General features: G+C 49.3%; 7 protein-coding genes across 7 annotated transcripts; 2 read left to right on the top strand and 5 right to left on the bottom strand.

Moving 5' to 3' along the window:
- Window positions 1-1,496: 1,496 nt before the first annotated feature.
- On the top strand, window positions 1,497-3,589 carry LACBIDRAFT_298257 (uncharacterized protein; the record flags this gene model as incomplete). The annotated part of the gene is made up of 4 exons (XM_001881668.1): window positions 1,497-1,996; window positions 2,056-3,178; window positions 3,239-3,413; window positions 3,474-3,589. Exons 1-4 carry the CDS (start codon window positions 1,731-1,733, stop codon window positions 3,587-3,589), a joined length of 1,680 nt encoding a protein of 559 aa, XP_001881703.1. The 5' UTR covers window positions 1,497-1,730.
- Window positions 3,590-4,235: 646 nt separating this feature from the next.
- Window positions 4,236-5,210, bottom strand: LACBIDRAFT_294494 (uncharacterized protein; the record flags this gene model as incomplete). Its single annotated transcript, XM_001881502.1, has 2 exons — window positions 4,236-5,144; window positions 5,166-5,210. 2 exons carry the CDS (start codon window positions 5,208-5,210, stop codon window positions 4,236-4,238), a joined length of 954 nt encoding a protein of 317 aa, XP_001881537.1.
- A 306-nt stretch (window positions 5,211-5,516) lies between these two features.
- LACBIDRAFT_298255 (uncharacterized protein) lies at window positions 5,517-5,915 on the top strand (the record flags this gene model as incomplete). The annotated part of the gene is made up of 1 exon (XM_001881667.1): window positions 5,517-5,915. One exon carries the CDS (start codon window positions 5,517-5,519, stop codon window positions 5,712-5,714), a length of 198 nt encoding a protein of 65 aa, XP_001881702.1. The 3' UTR covers window positions 5,715-5,915.
- Window positions 5,916-8,084: 2,169 nt separating this feature from the next.
- Window positions 8,085-9,982, bottom strand: LACBIDRAFT_298254 (uncharacterized protein; the record flags this gene model as incomplete). Its single annotated transcript, XM_001881501.1, has 10 exons — window positions 8,085-8,440; window positions 8,552-8,627; window positions 8,694-8,797; window positions 8,845-9,354; window positions 9,401-9,412; window positions 9,474-9,570; window positions 9,639-9,663; window positions 9,719-9,730; window positions 9,786-9,851; window positions 9,942-9,982. The coding sequence occupies 10 exons, from the start codon at window positions 9,980-9,982 to the stop codon at window positions 8,085-8,087; spliced, it is 1,299 nt and encodes a 432-aa protein (XP_001881536.1).
- Window positions 9,983-10,960: 978 nt separating this feature from the next.
- On the bottom strand, window positions 10,961-11,235 carry LACBIDRAFT_298253 (uncharacterized protein; the record flags this gene model as incomplete). The annotated part of the gene is made up of 1 exon (XM_001881500.1): window positions 10,961-11,235. The coding sequence occupies exon 1, from the start codon at window positions 11,231-11,233 to the stop codon at window positions 10,961-10,963; it is 273 nt and encodes a 90-aa protein (XP_001881535.1). The 5' UTR covers window positions 11,234-11,235.
- Window positions 11,236-11,783: 548 nt separating this feature from the next.
- Window positions 11,784-12,290, bottom strand: LACBIDRAFT_298252 (uncharacterized protein; the record flags this gene model as incomplete). Its single annotated transcript, XM_001881499.1, has 2 exons — window positions 11,784-12,157; window positions 12,212-12,290. The coding sequence occupies 2 exons, from the start codon at window positions 12,288-12,290 to the stop codon at window positions 11,784-11,786; spliced, it is 453 nt and encodes a 150-aa protein (XP_001881534.1).
- A 2,687-nt stretch (window positions 12,291-14,977) lies between these two features.
- Window positions 14,978-15,391, bottom strand: LACBIDRAFT_298251 (uncharacterized protein; the record flags this gene model as incomplete). Its single annotated transcript, XM_001881498.1, has 1 exon — window positions 14,978-15,391. One exon carries the CDS (start codon window positions 15,389-15,391, stop codon window positions 14,978-14,980), a length of 414 nt encoding a protein of 137 aa, XP_001881533.1.
- Between the last annotated feature and the right edge of the window lie 1,018 nt (window positions 15,392-16,409).

Below are 16,409 nucleotides of genomic sequence, written 5' to 3'. Positions count from 1 at the left end.
GATCATTCCAAATATCGATCGACCCCGCGGAGAGTCGGGAAGGCCCTACAGCGTTCAAGAAGTCAAGATGCCAAGTGGTATTTGGACTCCGGACTTACTTACATTTATCGGAAAACATCCATAGCGGGGACGTGTACTTTAAAATAGCGTTTGAGGCTGTAGTGGATGGGTGGTGGTTCCCATGCAAGTTGTTTAATCAGCGTGGCACCGTTCATAATCCATTTCAGAGGACACACGGGAATAAACAAGGTTGACCAGATTCAGCCTTTGTATCTGTGAAAGCGCCAGCCATAAATTTGGCGCTCAGCCTGCCTGTTCCAATGGGATTCAAGCCCTGCATGGTAGGGAGACCTCTCTCAGGCTTATACCACATTTTGTTATCGTTGAGATTTGATCTCGACTCCTGGTGAGCGGGGAAGGCGTATATGTTTCCGGGTCATTAGGCACAATACTTACTGCAAGAGGGTCAGCCAAGAAAGAGATCAAACTACCGGGATTTGCTTACTAGTAACAGGTTTTAGCCGCATCCCGCTCTAAATAATTGCTTTGATTTCTTCCATCGACGCTCATACTGCTGAGCGCTGACCTTCATGTTATCAATTCGGCAGCTGACGCACGCATCTAGGTGAATCACATGCCTTTGGGCACACCCAGGATTTATGTCAGTTCTGTCCACCGCAATCTGACGATGCCGCTTTACTCACTTGAATTAAGCTAAGGTCACCAGTATATATCCAGTGGGAGGAGGGATTGTTCGAGGGTGCTCTTGGCAGCACACGAGGTCGTGACGTGACCAGAGGCGAACAGTGGCGAACGCCGTTCTACACTCTGGCCAACGTTTGACTGGCCGTCCCGGTAATGGTCATCAAGTGAAAGCTCCGTGTCAACCGGATTGGTGAAGATAGACCGCGAAGGGATCGGGATGTTCGATGGTATGCTCAGATAAACTTTCAGGAACTGCGTTAAGCTGACTGGTGGTGGCGAGGGAAGAGACACAAGTGGTATTTCTCGTGACTCTCTGGCATAATCTCTTTGTCCTCAGTCCTCGTGCACTCTCTTCGATTTCAATTTGATTCGTAAATCTGCCTGACACCATCAGTCAGTGCATGTGGCACAATCCCCAAGCGTCACCTGTTCTTGAAATCGATATCACAGAGACCATTAATATTCGCCAGCCTCAAGGCGTCTTGACGAAATTACCCCGAGTCGCTCCCCAGAAATCGTTCGATTAAAGGTGTACCTTTTCAACACGATGTGCAGGAACAGGGTATTTATCATGCAAGGGACTGACTCACTGTGCCAAATGAATACGTCCTCAAGACCTCAAGGCCTCAAATGTCAGGAATGTTGACAGGCCGAAGACGGCGTTATGATTTCTGGGGCGTAAATGTTGGTTGTGCCTGCGGATAAATACCGGCCCGGGACGGACTTCGAAAAAAAAAAGTTATTTAAGGGTGAACTCAACCTCTTGCTCTCCCGTTACCGTCGCTCGCGGCCTCTCTGAACCTTCCTCGTCGTTACCCTCTCTTCGCCCCTTGACCCACCTCGTCTCTCGTCTCTGTTTCTCAGGTTTTGCACAAACCAACACTCAGGAGTCACCTGCATGTACTCGAACCAGCTCTGCAGCTCCCACAACTCTCATAGAGGCATTAAACACACGACCTCCGGGTTCCTTATCAGTTTCTAATTTCCCCCTTCACGTCGCCGGAACTTTATCTACATAGCTCACTATGGCACCCAACCTCTCAACAAACACCTCGGGTTACAACACCCCTGAGTCTGAGCTCGAGTCCGTCTTGCCAGTTCACCCAACTGCGGCCCGTCGCCCTCAGGCCATTACCGTTCGGTCGGAGAACACCCTCTACACCGCCGAGCACATCACCGCCAAGTTTTTCAATCGAGGTGCTGAGGTCGATGTTACGAATGGTCAGTTCAACATCACCCCGACCGTCGAGGAATATGAATTCCAAACGAAGCGGACTCCGGGAAAGACTGGGTAAGCATCAGGTTTTTTTTTCTGACTAAGGTTTAACTTTTGGTGCGATGTTTCCCTAGATTGATGATGATCGGTATTGGTGGCAATAACGGCACCACCCTCTGCGCGACCATCCTCGCCAACCGCCACAATATTATCTGGCACACCAAAGCCGGCGTTCAGCAGCCCAACTACATTGGTTCGCTGCTCCGTGCTTCTACGGTTCGCATTGGCACTGAGCCCGGTTCGGGCAAGGAGGTCCATGTCCCCGTCTCTGACGTTCTTCCCATGGTTCATCCCAATGACCTCGTTCTTGGAGGTTGGGATATCTCTGGAGTTCCCATGGACAAGGCCATGGAGCGTGCGCAGGTTCTTGACTATGACCTACAGCGCCAAGTCGCACCCCATATGGCACTGCTCGGCAAACCCCTCCCTTCCATCTACTACCCCGACTTCATTGCCGCGAACCAGGAGGCTCGCGCTGACAACGTGATTCCGGGTACTGACAAGGCCGCACACCTTGAGCATATTCGTGCGGATATCAGGAAGTTCAAGAAGGACAATGAGCTTGATCGAGTTGTCGTCTTCTGGACCGCCAACACGGAGCGTTACAGCGACATCATCCCCGGTGTCAACGACACTGCAGACAACCTCCTTGCTTCCATCAAGTCCTCCCACTCCGAGGTCTCCCCCTCCACTGTCTTCGCCATTGCGGCCATCTTGGAAGGTGAGCCCTTCGTCAACGGTGCTCCCCAGAACACCTTTGTTCCAGGAGCTATCGAGCTTGCTGAGCGTCATCACTCCTTCATTGGTGGTGATGATCTTAAGTCCGGTCAGACCAAGCTCAAGTCCGTCCTTGCTGAGTTCCTCGTCAACGCTGGCATCAAGCCTCTTTCTATTGCGTCCTACAACCATCTCGGCAACAATGATGGCCACAACTTGTCCGCTGAAAGGCAATTCAGGAGCAAGGAGATCAGCAAGAGCAGCGTCGTCGACGACATGGTTGATGCCAACCGCCTTCTGTACAAGGCCCCTGAGGTCGGACCCAAAGGCGTCCCTATTGGCAAGGGCGAGCATCCCGACCACATTGTCGTGATCAAATATGTTCCTGCTGTCGGTGATTCCAAGCGCGCCATTGACGAGTACTACTCTGAGATTTTCTGTGGTGGTCGCTCGACTATCAACATCTTCAATGAGTGCGAGGTCTGTATTCATTTTTTACCTGTCTTCGCTCGAATCTAATATCCCTTTTTCTTTTCTCAGGACTCCCTCCTCGCCACACCACTCATCCTGGATTTGACCATCCTCACTGAACTCCTCACCCGAGTTCAGTACCGCAAAGTCACCCGCAACACCGCCGAGCAGAAGGACTTTGCGCCTCTCTACTCTGTCTTGTCCCTCCTCTCTTATATGTTGAAGGCTCCTCTCGTCAAGCCTGGTAAGCTTCCATCTTTCCTCCGCGTTAAAGAAATTTTCTGAACGCACTTTACCTTCACAGGCACTGAGGTCGTCAACAGTCTCAACAGGCAGCGCAATGCGCTCGAGGGATTCTTGAAGGCTTGCATTGGCTTGGAGGGGAGCAGTGATTTGCTCCTTGAGACTAGGATCTGGTAAAGTTGTTTGGGGTGGAACGTCTGTGGGGTTTAGGGTCTCAACATACCCCGACTTGCTTTCTAGATACATGAACGTCTCTTTCACCATTCAACTGGTGGTTGAGCGGCTTGTGGTGCCCTTGTCTAGATGTAACTTGTTGTCAAGCTTGTACGATTGAATGTTTTTGATTGACTGTCGAAGAGTCAACAGGCTCGGATGCATCACAACTGGCTTACCGATCACGAGTTATGGATCTTTCCACCTGCCTGCAAGGAAAAACACATTTATCTTGATGGACCTAGATGGACCTTCTAAAGCCTTCTGAATGCTTCTTGAATAACATACGGAGAGCCGACGGCATAAGTGTTCCTCCGCAGATGGCCGAATGGAGTCCTTATAATTCGAAATTCCAGTTGCCATCGATTGCTTGTCTCTTTCTTTCTTACTTGCTCCCTTGCTTGCTCCTACATCGTTGCGTGTGTGCCTCAGCAACAGGCAGCAACCTCCAGGTGAATGACTCTCCTCTAACATCGTGGTCGCGCTTATTCGCAGTGACAAGGCCTATGGTTGCGAGTACGGCCCAAGAGCGATACAAAGTTCAAGAAGACCAACCCTACAAATTTTACAACCCACGGGGACACTGTTACAGTGTAAGAAAACACTCTGACTAGAAGTACACTCTTGTTCGATAGTTTAACATATCCAACAGCACTTGACGACGGGGCGTTATGGGCACCGTTGGTGCTTGATAGCCAACCGAATGACCATTGCCGGGCGTCGTCTCCGGCAAAGGGACGTTCTTCAACGGTGCGCACGGGAAGCAAGCTCTCTCACTGCCTCCCTTCACAGCAACCATCATCGTATCCGGAGGCTCATCGGGCTTGTTGGCTCGCCATAGGTCGATATGGTGAGGTGCTTTGGCGCGTATCCTCGCCAAACCCCTTGGCATATCCGTCTTGATGGTGGTGCTGCAATCTCCCAAAGCTTCTTCGGATGCAGAGATTAATAGTTGCTCGTAAGTGGTGTGCCATGCGAGCCTTGGTTTGGGTTCGAGGATGGCGAGGCGAGCTGATGAGGAAGGCGGAGAGTTTGTGTGGCTGCTCTCCTGTAAGAGCTGACGAGTGGCAATCCACTCGTCAAAGAGGGCACTGAGGGGCTGTTGGTTGACGCGGGACGCTGATGGGGGGACGATGTCAGAAGAGGAGTCGCTATCGAATGCGTCCCTAAAGGACAGAGCGGGAGGCTGATTTTTGTCGAAGGCTTCGTCGCTGGAGCAAACATCGTCCTCTGGCGCGGTCGAGACCTTAGGAGGTGAAGACATGTGCGACGAGATGGTGGTATTGAGCTTCTCCTGAAGCACCTCCACGTCGATCTCAGCCTTGTGGACGACTTCGAAGCCCTGGTGCGGGAAGTCGGTGGGCGAGATGGAATTTCCTGTTCCAATTGCGCCAAAGCGTTGATTGTTTTGGCGCGTGGGTCTGCCGAAGAATTCGCCGTCGAGTGGCGCGTGGATATCAGAGGTGATCATGGCAATATCCTTCGTTTGAGATAAAATCATTGAGCACCAATACAAAAACTGGGAGAGATAAGCACATACCTCGTAATAGACAGTGAGCATGTTGGTGTTGACGACAGAAGACATGGATGAAGCTATTGATAGCGAAGATAGGTTGCAGGTACAAGGACTTGTGAGGAAGAATGTAAAAGTTGCGTAAATTGAGCAGAGGTCGCTTAAGTCAAGTCAGAGGCGACTGTGTTCGGTGCAGTTTGTGGAAGAAAGACCTCAGCAGGACGACAACATTTTATAGCACCCCACGCGTTGTCAGATGTGGCCTCGGAAGTCGTCACCTGACCGCGCTTTCCTTTGTCGCCGTCTCGTTATGTCGAACAATGGCGCATTGGCGACAATCCGGAGCTCGACACCAAGATAGTCCAATTATAGTGGTTGATGGCAGTGAGTACCGATGAAATCTGGCCTCGAGTCATGCCTAATGGGGCTCATCTGAACAGACAAACGCCCCAAACTGAAGGACCCTATGGCCTGTGTAAAAGAGTGGAAATATTACATCTTCGGTCCATTTCCAGTCGGCAGGAGTGCGTAGATTCGTTTCGGAGCGGCCTAAAAAATGGATGTGTGGTGAACTGATTCGACATTCCGGGGTATGGTACCAAGGAAATAGGGGAAACGAAGAGGACGAAAGGACTGCGCTTTTAATGAACCCCTTCTGAAATCACGGAACGGCAAGAGAGTGCAATAAGCCTAATTGATTTTCAGACTGACCCAATGCTCGCATTGCTCCAGAATCAAACGCTACCCTCATCTCTGGGATGAATATTGCATGTGGTGCTTTCAAGAGGTCAATACGGAGGGAGGAATGGCGTGCTTAAGCCGGACCAACGTACCGGGGACCTGTTTAATTTCTATAATGCGCTCAAAAAACGACGGATGTTGCAAATTGATGACTAACCTCACATTTCTTTTGCAGAACAGCAGATATGAGACTAGTATGCCAGTCAAAGTATGACCGTTGTTCGTGTGCTTCGTGAAACCTTAATGGAGCCCACGAATAATGCAAGACCATGAGTCCCAAGTACGGACGTACACTCCAGTAGGCAACTCATTGCGGAAGTCGTCTCAAAGATTGCTCAAAGAGATGCTTAGTGTCCCTTTAATCGCAGGTAAGGTCGATTGGACTCCCAGAAGCAAGTTTGACACCAACGCCCTTTGTTTCACTGGACTCTCCGAGGCAGTGGAAACGAAACCACAGAAACAATTTGCAAACAGTATGGAGACGTTGAAGATGCACCTGACTGTGACGCATACGCAAACAAATTGGCGCAAACAAAGCATATTGAACGTGCAGTAGTGTGGCAGATGGCGCATACGTTAGGTTAAATTTTCAGCCAACATGCTCCACATATCATTATTATCATTTCTTTGGTATGTGTTTGGTTACTGGTACTAATCTGCCATATGTGTGCGCTGCACTCGGTACATATTTTCTGATCCTTTTCTTACCAGATAAAACCGTTGACTCGGCGCTTCAACGCCACCCCTACGTTAGCTGAGAGTCACGGTGTCGCTCAATAGTCAAGACTTCAAGTCAGGATATAATCGAGGTCTAACCAATCTCTGTTGGTATGTCGGTCAGTACACGCGCTGTCAGTGATGTCGAGCTTTCCATCATTACTTGATTAACACTGCGCGAAAGCCGGGTTCAATTCCCGGACAGAGAGTCAAAGACTTCTTCACTCGTTTTTGTCGCTTATAATATCAGATTGGATAACCAGCAGATCCGAAATTTGGGAGGTCGTGGTTTGCGCTTCTGATTTTTGGAAGATCAAGAAGTTGGATAGCATATATTTTTGCTCTCCACTCGTTGGATCGTTACTGTGATATAATACCCTACGTGGTGTATCTTGAATCTCTTAAAGAATTTTAGGATGGCTTGATACATTTGAAAAAATTTCACAGAGGCTGGGGTTTGGCTCGTTCCTAGTATAAAAGAAGGACGGTTCGATCCAGATGTATCTCTCTATCTCAGGCTGAATCGACCACTATGCACAATCCAATGTTCTTATGACAAATCTAATCACTCTTTGTTAGTATATCGGTTAGTACACGCGCCTGTCATCCTAGCCATTGATCCGCGCGAAAGCTGGGTTCGACTCCCAGACAGAGAGATAGATGGTTGTACATGTTTTCAAAGTTGAAAGAAAATACACATGTTCGCCTTTTTGAACAGAACATAAATAAATCGCATTATACCGCACACCTTCACACTGTATAAAGCAACATCCCCCAACTTCTCAAATTGTACTAACCCTCGTTCAAAAACACAATCAAAAAGTCACGGACACAAGCCGTACTGTAGTAAAATTATCCCCACAACCCAATTCCAACCCCAATTCCACCACCACTTCCAGCTCAAAATCAAAATGTTCAGCATCACATCCTCATCCTTCCGTCCCTCGCTCCGAATAAGTATTATACAAATGCCATCGGCGTCTCTTGTTTTTTTTTAGATAGACGTGCTCACTGTATGGACAGTATAAATTGATACCGTAACGTATAAACAACATCCGTCGTCTCCTTGACCGTTGGACTTAACAAATAGAAATCACGAAAACGGCCGTAAAATTAGAATTCGTTCAAATATCAAATCTTACCAATCTCTGTTAGTATATCGGTTAGTACACGCGCCTGTCATCATCATCATATATGCTACTCTCCGCGCGAAAGCTGGGTTCGACTCCCAGACAGAGAGATATTCTAGACATAGTGTGTTTTTTTAGTGCAAATGGTTCGTTCACCTTTTCACGTACGAACAAACGCCTTAAATCATAATTCCACTCAATCGTTGGACTAATGCCCATATACTTAATAAACATAAAATCGCGAAAAACAGACATCAATCCAGTAAGTAAGCCGTAAAACCAACCCCACCAACCCAATTCCACCACCACCATTTCCAACCCGAAATTTCTTGAAAGCATAGGTAGGGAGGACATCACATCACACCTCATCCTTCCGTCCCTCACTCCACACATCATACAAATGCCCAGGCCCACTGGGCCTAGGCGCCGTCCCTTCAAGCTCATAATCCTCCTCCTGCGCAGTCGCAGTCAGCTGCTGCTGCTGAACCGCCGACTCTTGTCTTCGATGGGCCGCAGGACCTTGTTGTTGATTCGCCATAGGCACCGGCGACTCGAGATCATTCCTATGCAGGTTCGCATCCAGCTCATCCTTGATCCTAGGTGAATATGGGCGATGGGAGAGTTCGGAGGAGAGAGAGGGGTAGTATTGTCTGTAAGAGAAGTAGGCGAGGACGGTGCCGAGGATGGAGCCTACTAGGACGTCGTGCCAGTGGTCTGTGGACGAGGGTGGGGGTTAGTTGGGTTGGAAGGAACGGAAAGGGATAAGGGAAGCAGGGAGGAAGGAAGGGAAGCAGGAAAAGAGAAGAGAAGAGAGAAGAAACATACGTCGATAATCCATAGTCCGTGAAATAGCTACCAAAGCAGCGCCTGCGAACGGGGTTAACGATAACCATGCTTTTCCCTGTGTGCCATTTCGTTCATACGTGAGTCTGATTCCCGAAGATATGAAAGGGAAAAGAGAACGTACGGCGTGTCCCCTCTTATCAAAAAGGTGCAGTTTCCCTGCTAAATAAAACGAAAGGAACCCTAGACCTGCGAACGATACTGTTATGGGTTGCGTTAGCCTTCTACCTTCTACCTTCAAATAGCCAAGAGTGGGAGGAGAAACGACGACGTACGACTCGAATGTCCAGAAGGAAAACTCCGAAACCCGTCACGCATAATGGCCACGTCGGTGTTTGTGCATATGGCGTCGGTTGATAAGCCGAAGATGGGGTCTGTGGCGTTTTGTGGTGGGAGACAGCGGGCGATTATGTCTGTGGGTTTGGATACAGTTAGTTGTTGTGTAGGAGAAGGAAAAGGCAAGGATGGGAGTAAGGGGGGAGGGAGGGAAGGGGAGAGAAGGAAAGGGAATGGAGGGAGGACGATAGAAAGGAAGGGAGATGAGGTGTAAGGAGGGCAGGGACGGTAAGGAAAGGAAGGAGCGCAAGGGAAGGTAAGGAAAGCGCATAAAAATGAATAAAAGGAAAGCAAGACACATAAGGAAAAGGGAGAAATGTGTGGTGTAACGGTGGGAAAGAGTGGAGCAACGCAGGGAAAGGAAGAAATGGACGTGCCTGGACGTGGTCGTCCTACTGTGATCTTAGTGAACTGTGTCACCGCGCCCGTCAACGCCAAACCAAGAATCACTGAGAGGCGGTCAGCGGGTGGGGATCAGAGTAAAGAGGCACGTACGACCAAGTGTACCTATCAAGAGTCAAACGAGGCACGTGTCAGTGGAGAAAGTAGCGAGGGGGAGTGGGTATACCATTATGTAGATCCCACCAGGAGCGAATAGTCAGCAGGTTGATGAGTGGTTGGATGACGAGAGGCGCGACGAAGCATATCATGTAGAGTGCAACGTCCTTTGCATTGGATTTGTGACAGGTGAGAACGGACGGGGAGCAGAGACTCAAGAGAGGGGGGTACTTACGGGTATGCGTTCTTTTTCTGCGAACCTGTTTATTCGATCCAGTTAACGTGTCTCTTACAAAGGGGAAGAAGAGGACGTACGGGTGTCGTAACCTGCAGCAATAACTGAGAATGACGTTGAGGGAGCAAAGAGTAAGGGTAAACGTACGAGGTATCCTCCAACGAAAACACCCTCCTGTACCCGTGCACCTTGTCCAACGCGAAGAACGCTGCCCTGTTATATGTTCATTTTCAACCAACAATGTTTGAAGTGAGCAGGGGAAAGGTCGTACGCGAGCACTATGGTTAGAATCCTGGGGCTTACAGTAGATGTGATATGAAGTCAAACTCAGCAATCCGGGGCATAGGAGAACAGTAACCTCTTCCGTCGAAGAGCGGACATTGGACGGCGGGGATGCGGTTGATCGATGATGGGTGTCAGAGCGAGAAGGCGAGCCCACCGCAGATGACGTCATCGAATACCTGCTCGTCGTCCCTCCTCGTCTCCCTTTTCCATGCCCCTTCAGAACGCTCATCTCGTTATGTGTCAGGTACCGTTGGAAACCCATATCTCGGTAGCCATCCATTTTTTGGGTTCTGCAGCGGTTTCTACGCCTGGTCAAATTGGACCTCTAAAAGCATACCCGTTTCAGAGACCATCAGACGACCGTTAAAAACCAATACCAAGGCTTCCCCTTTTTGGAAGATGATACCGTAGTGTGGCCCATTCAGTCTCGAGCTCGAGGATACACCTTGAGGAAAGTTGGGTTTGATGGGATGATCAAATCGACTGGGTATGACTCGGTAGGTCGGGATGGTGTACACTATCAATTGATTTTCTCGCTAACCATCCAACTATCAGATATAACTACTGCCAAGGCAGGCCACCCCCCATATGAGCACAAAAGAAGCACAAGCCGACATCCAAAATACGCTCACCACTGTGAATCTGGAACGTTATTAACTGCCTGTTCAACAATGTCCACACATGCCTCCCTCGCCTTTTCACCAAGGTTCTTCGAACCACTGCTCACCACCTCTCAAGAGCCCTCGCCAAACTCATCGCAATCCCCTCCTTGCCTCTCACACCCACAATGAACTCGGTCACCACTGGATCTACAACGCAATCAATATCACTTCTATCTTCGATTTCGACTGATCTCACTCCATCCCATTTCATCTATACACGAGACATGCAGAGCACTGTACACCGCCTCCCCTGCCTGCACCGTCTGGCGATTCACACCTTCATCGCACATGTCACGCACACCGTCTTGTCCCCCAACCTTCCCCATCGACACAATCTACACACAACACATCGAATTCTCCGCGCTCATGAACTCTTCACCAGCCAAGACCCTCTTCCCCACACGCACGCGGGTGTTTGATCCATATGGAGGTGTGCTTGTGGATAAGGACGAGGAGGGGATTGTGCTCGTTCCTGTTGACGGAGCATGGTGGGTTGCGGCCGTTGTAGGCTTTAGGTCTGAATGCGGAGGGAGCCGGAGGATGACAACGACGATGCCGATTGCGGTGCATACTTCTGAGGATGGGAGTAAGTTGTCGATTTTGGGCCGTTTGAATAACAATGTGAGTGGGGGAATAATTCCGTGTCATATAATGGTATCATGTACTGTAAGAAAAAATTTGTTAAAAGGAAAGAGAAACGCACAAGTCAGGAACCGGCACCAAAAAATTCAACACGCGTCTCTCCCCGCGCGTAGCCACTACCAACCTCCGAGAAGCAGGACAAAAAATCATACAACACCCTGTCCTGCAACCCATACATATACAACGACTTCGTAACAGCCGAACATCCCTCCCTTCACTCCCTTCCTCGCTAGCCCACTCACTCCACGCATCATCATAATCCTCCTCCCCCTCCTCCCCCTCCATCCTCATCAAGCTAGTCAAAACCTCCCCACTCAACGCCCACGACTGACTCAACTGCCCATGACAAATCGTCATAGGCGGTAACACAACCCTCGCATTAAGCTGCGCTCTCCTCCCCGCATTTGACCCATTAGCACCCGAATACACCTTCTCCATATCCATCGCGAACCTAAAAGGCTTCTTCGCGTCGGAGCCCGTCACGCCAGATCGAGTGTGTATAATGACATGGCGGGGTTCCGGCCTACGGGCGCTGCGAGGCCTAGGTAGATGTGGTTTAGGCAGAGGCCACGACCCTGCGGGTGCTGCTAGAAGCGGAGGGGGGGCGGCGGGGGTTTGGGTTGTTGAAGGGGTGGGGTATTTCTGTGATGGGTTTGGACAAGCGTTGGGGTGAGGCCAACGCATAGGGTGGGCGAAGGGCAAGGCGAGGGGGGTGGCTGGGATGAAGGTGCTGATGTGTCGAAGGATGAGGTGGAACGGTGCGAAGAGGACTTTGAGGAAGAACATCAGGATTGAGCGGGGACGGCTTGAACGTCGTATGCAACAGGGTCTTGGGCTGAGATCCTGCAGGGCTCTGGGGAGCATTCCGAATAGGACTCCTGGGACCCTGATTCACAGCAGCAGCATTCACTGGTCTCCGAATAGCATTGTCTGTAAAGGTGTGATTGAGGTTGGGAGAAAATAGAGAGGGTCGTAAATACGTACGTATATGCTGATTGCCAATTTCCATGTTACGGCTCCATCTCCTCGTCCAACAAGACAACGCGATCTCCAGAAATCGCATGTAGATGAAGTGACGCTTTCAAGCGCAGCCTTCTAAGGTATTGAAACTGTGGCTTTGGCACTGCGGGGTGAATCTCAGCTCGCTTGATCTACAAGTCGTAAGCATCGCCACGCAGGCAAAAAAAAAGCACATACCCATTCGCCACAATGACGCACAGCCCACGGCAATATGGCGCAGGCACTAAGCCCAAAATCGACTAGTTGCTCCCATCCTCAGAAACATGCACCGCAAACGGCATTGTCGTCGTCATCTTTCGAGCTCCCTCCGTATTCAAATCTAAATCCCACCATGCTCCGTCAACAAGAACCTCCCCGGGAAAGAGCACGAGCTCCGAACAGACATCCTCGTCCTCGTCCAAAAGCACACCCCCCTACGAATCAAACACGCCCTTGCGCGCGGGGAAGAGGATGTTGGCGGGCGAAGAGTCCATGGGCGCTTCTCCGCGCCATGGGGAGAGTGCACCTGATTCAATATGTCGTGCGTACATTGTGTCAATGGGGGAGGTACGGGCGAAGAGACGGCGTGTGTGACATGTGCCATGGAGTGCGAATCGCCATACGGTGCCAGAGTGAGAGGTGGTGTAGAGTGCTCTGCATATCTGGTGGGAGGGATGAGGTGAGTTCGGCAGAAATCGTAGATAGAGACAAGGGAGGACGCACTTTTCGAGGAGAGATGATATCGATTGGGTCGATGGATGTTTGGATGGGGTAGATTCGGTAGTGACCGACTAAGGGCGCATGCAGAGGTTGTGAACAGTGGTTCAGAGATCCTAGAGTGTTCTTCTTGCACTTGGGCAGAGGGCTGGTGTCCTGGAAGTCGTGGTTCTACGGAAGTGTGTAGGCAGGATATTAACCGATTCCATGAGCTCGCGAGGAGTGGGAATGTTGAAGAAAAGCAGATGTGGTGACTGTGTTCTTAGAAAGAAGTGAACTGCAGGATATGAAATCGAAGTAATTACCTTCACTCCGAAAAGGATGCTTCCACTCGAAACATTGTGAGAGCAGTCGCAAATAAGTGCATGAGTAGTGAATATGGCGCTGGTAGTGGTTGACATCAAGAGTTTTATTTGGCGACGTTAACTAACATCACAACTATGTATGAAGTCTCAAGATCTCATATACAATCCAGTAGTAACGGGGACTATCAGTGAGCGTTGCCTGTGTTTCCAACTCAATCTAAATGCAACCATCTCTCACCACACCAGGAAAGCATCACCAGACGCAACGAATTGACCTTTCTCTCCCTCGTCTGTTCATTCGTCCATCCCGGCATCGAAAACTCGATCACGCCCCATAACAGTCTTCCAAGGTACATGTTCCAACGCCGCTATCACCCCATCCAACTCGATGAACCTCCAGAGCCTCCACACACTTCTCCGCAGCGGTGTACATCGCGGTTGGATGGGGAAGAGCCCGCGCTCCATCACTTTCGCGAACTCTCAGCTCTGCCTTCGTCCGAATCACCACATCCACGGCGCGCAACTGCACAACCAACCTTCGCTTCCCCTCTCCTCTCTAGACAGCTTCGATGCGCCCTTCCTCCGCACAACCTCCAGAGCGTGTTGACGATACGTAGCCTGACGCGATGGACTTCCGGAAACCACCATCTAGCCTTTCGATGGAATAGGGCGAAGAGTCTTCCCTAGGAAGAGGTCAATCTGAAAGGCGAACGGGCTTCATGTCGATTGAAGGACGACCTCGTGATTGGTTCAGGAACTTCAGGTTTGCAAGGGAAGAAGTTAAGAAAGCGAGTGGGGGAACGTCTCGACTGCTCCCCCACCACCTCTCGGGCGCAGAGTTCTTGGATCGTCTCACCATGCTCCCGACCGATATGATCGTTTTTCACAATACGGACACACGCCTTCTTTGTTCCGGTGCGAGGTGGAGGCAGGATCGTGATGGAGGTGCACGATGAATGGGTCGAAGGCTCTCGTCTTGTCCGATGTTCACAATCGGAGATCGTGGACGAGGTTCAAACGATAAAGGACGAAAGAGGGTGAATGTGGTTTGCAGGGGCCGGATGTGTCTTGGGAAGCAAGTAGCACGGTGCCCCTGCAGAGGACATTAGCGTCCTTGCGAAGTTGAGTCGCAGGTCGTCGTTGATTGGAGTAAAGCAAGGGGATGGATATGGGTGTGCGATGATGGCAGCGGCCACATTGGGGGTCGTAGAATGATAGATAGACTAGCTTTCCAGTCATAATTTGGATAGGGAGTGAGGTTTCATGTTGAGTGTCAACATACGTGCATCAGCATCCCGTGACGAGGGGGACCAACCAAGTTGGCGACCTCCTTGGGAAAAGATGGCGACGTTGTCTCGTCAACACCATCAATTGCCGGACACGCGAATAGGATGGGCCCGCGAAAACGAGCGATGACTGTCGAGGGAGAGTTGTACAAATGGGTAGGGGCAGAGCGAAGGTCATGGAGGAAAGAACTTGAGGCTCGAGGGGGTAGCTTTCGTTTGAGGAGAAGTGGTGAAAGTGGTGGAGGGACTGCGAGGGAACACGCCGTAATTTTCGAAGAGGAATTCAAGTAGAGCTAGCTGCGTGTTAAATCATTGGCTACCGATATGACGGAAAAGAAGACAAACTCACTTGAGGGTCTCTATAAAGCCTCCCTTGGATAGATTCGAATCAATCGACTGCTCTAAGTTTCGCGTCTCTGAATTGCTCCCTCGAAACATCTGCGCTAAGGAGGTCTTGAGGAAGCAGATCTACCGTGTCGAACTCTGACTCCAAGTAACCCTGTCCCCGGAGCCGAGTTGGTTGCAGTTTGAGAACGGGTGTTCGAACAAGCACAGAAGGCAACACATAAACTTGGCGCCTTCAGACACTGTCGCTTGTTCGACGATGAACTGGCCAGTCTGGGCCTTGACTGCGAGAAATGGTGACGCCAGAAGGTTCGTAAAGACGAAACGAGAACAGGTAGGTCGCATATGGTATGCTGATTTCGGCCACTGGGCACTGGGACTTGAGCTTGATGCCCAGTGAAAACCGGCTCTGCAAACCTCCACGAGAATGTGCGAATATCGGCTGAAAAGGGCAAAATCGGCGATGATCCGCTGCGGGCCGCAACGTTTCTGCTGCTTCGTTTGGACGACATCAATCTGGACTCACTAGTGGCTACCACTATTTATGATTAATCTATGACAACTGTCCAAGAGCCATTGTGTATAATGCCACAGGTTTTATGAAAGGCATCTCATTAGGATTGCCCATCTATTTCATTCAATTTGTCACTGGAATCTTTCATAAGTTATAGGCAAGGATAATGAGATATCATGGGGATATTTCATTAGGCTCTTTGGCCCTTTCATTATCATTTCTGAGACTTTTCATTAGGATATTTTATTAGGCTGCTTCGCTTTTTCATTACCATTTCATAGAATTTTCATTAGGATATTTCATTAGGCTCCTTGGCACTTTCATTACCATTTCTTAGAATTTTCATTAGGATATTTCATTAGGCTCCTGCGCTTTTTCATTATCATTTCTTAGAATTTTCATTAGGATATTTCATTAGGCTTCTGCGCTTTTTCATTATCATTTCTTAGAATTTTCATTAGGATATTTCATTAGGCTCCTGTGCTTTTTCATTACCATTTCTTAGAATTTTCATTAGGATATTTCATTAGGCTCCTGCGCTTTTTCATTATCATTTCTTAGAATTTTCATTAGGATATTTCATTAGGCTCCTGCGCTTTTTCATGACCATTTCTTAGAATTCTCATTAGGATATTTCATTAGGCTCCTGCGCTTTTTCATTATCATTTCTTAGAATTTTCATTAGGATATTTCATTAGGCTCCTGTGCTTTTTCATTACCATTTCATAGAATTTTCATTAGGATATTTCATTAGGCTCCTGCGCTTTTTCATTACGATTTTTTATATTTCTCATTAGGATATTTCATTAGGCTCCTTGGCACTTTCATTAGATTTTCTTGGAATTTTCATTGGGATATTTCATTCAGCTCCTTGACCCTTTCATTACCATTTCATTGAATTTTCATTAGAATGCTTCTTGGCGCTTTCATTAGGATATTTCATTACACTCCTTGACCATTTCATTAGATTTTTCATTGGGAGATTTCATTGGGGCATCTGGCCCTTTCATACCATT

Source organism: Laccaria bicolor, genomic scaffold, assembly GCF_000143565.1.
Source record: "Laccaria bicolor S238N-H82 LACBIscaffold_13 genomic scaffold, whole genome shotgun sequence".
Lineage (NCBI taxonomy): Eukaryota > Fungi > Basidiomycota > Agaricomycetes > Agaricales > Hydnangiaceae > Laccaria > Laccaria bicolor.
Note: the sequence above shows the minus strand (reverse complement) of the source record. Positions and strands in the feature narration are given on the sequence as shown.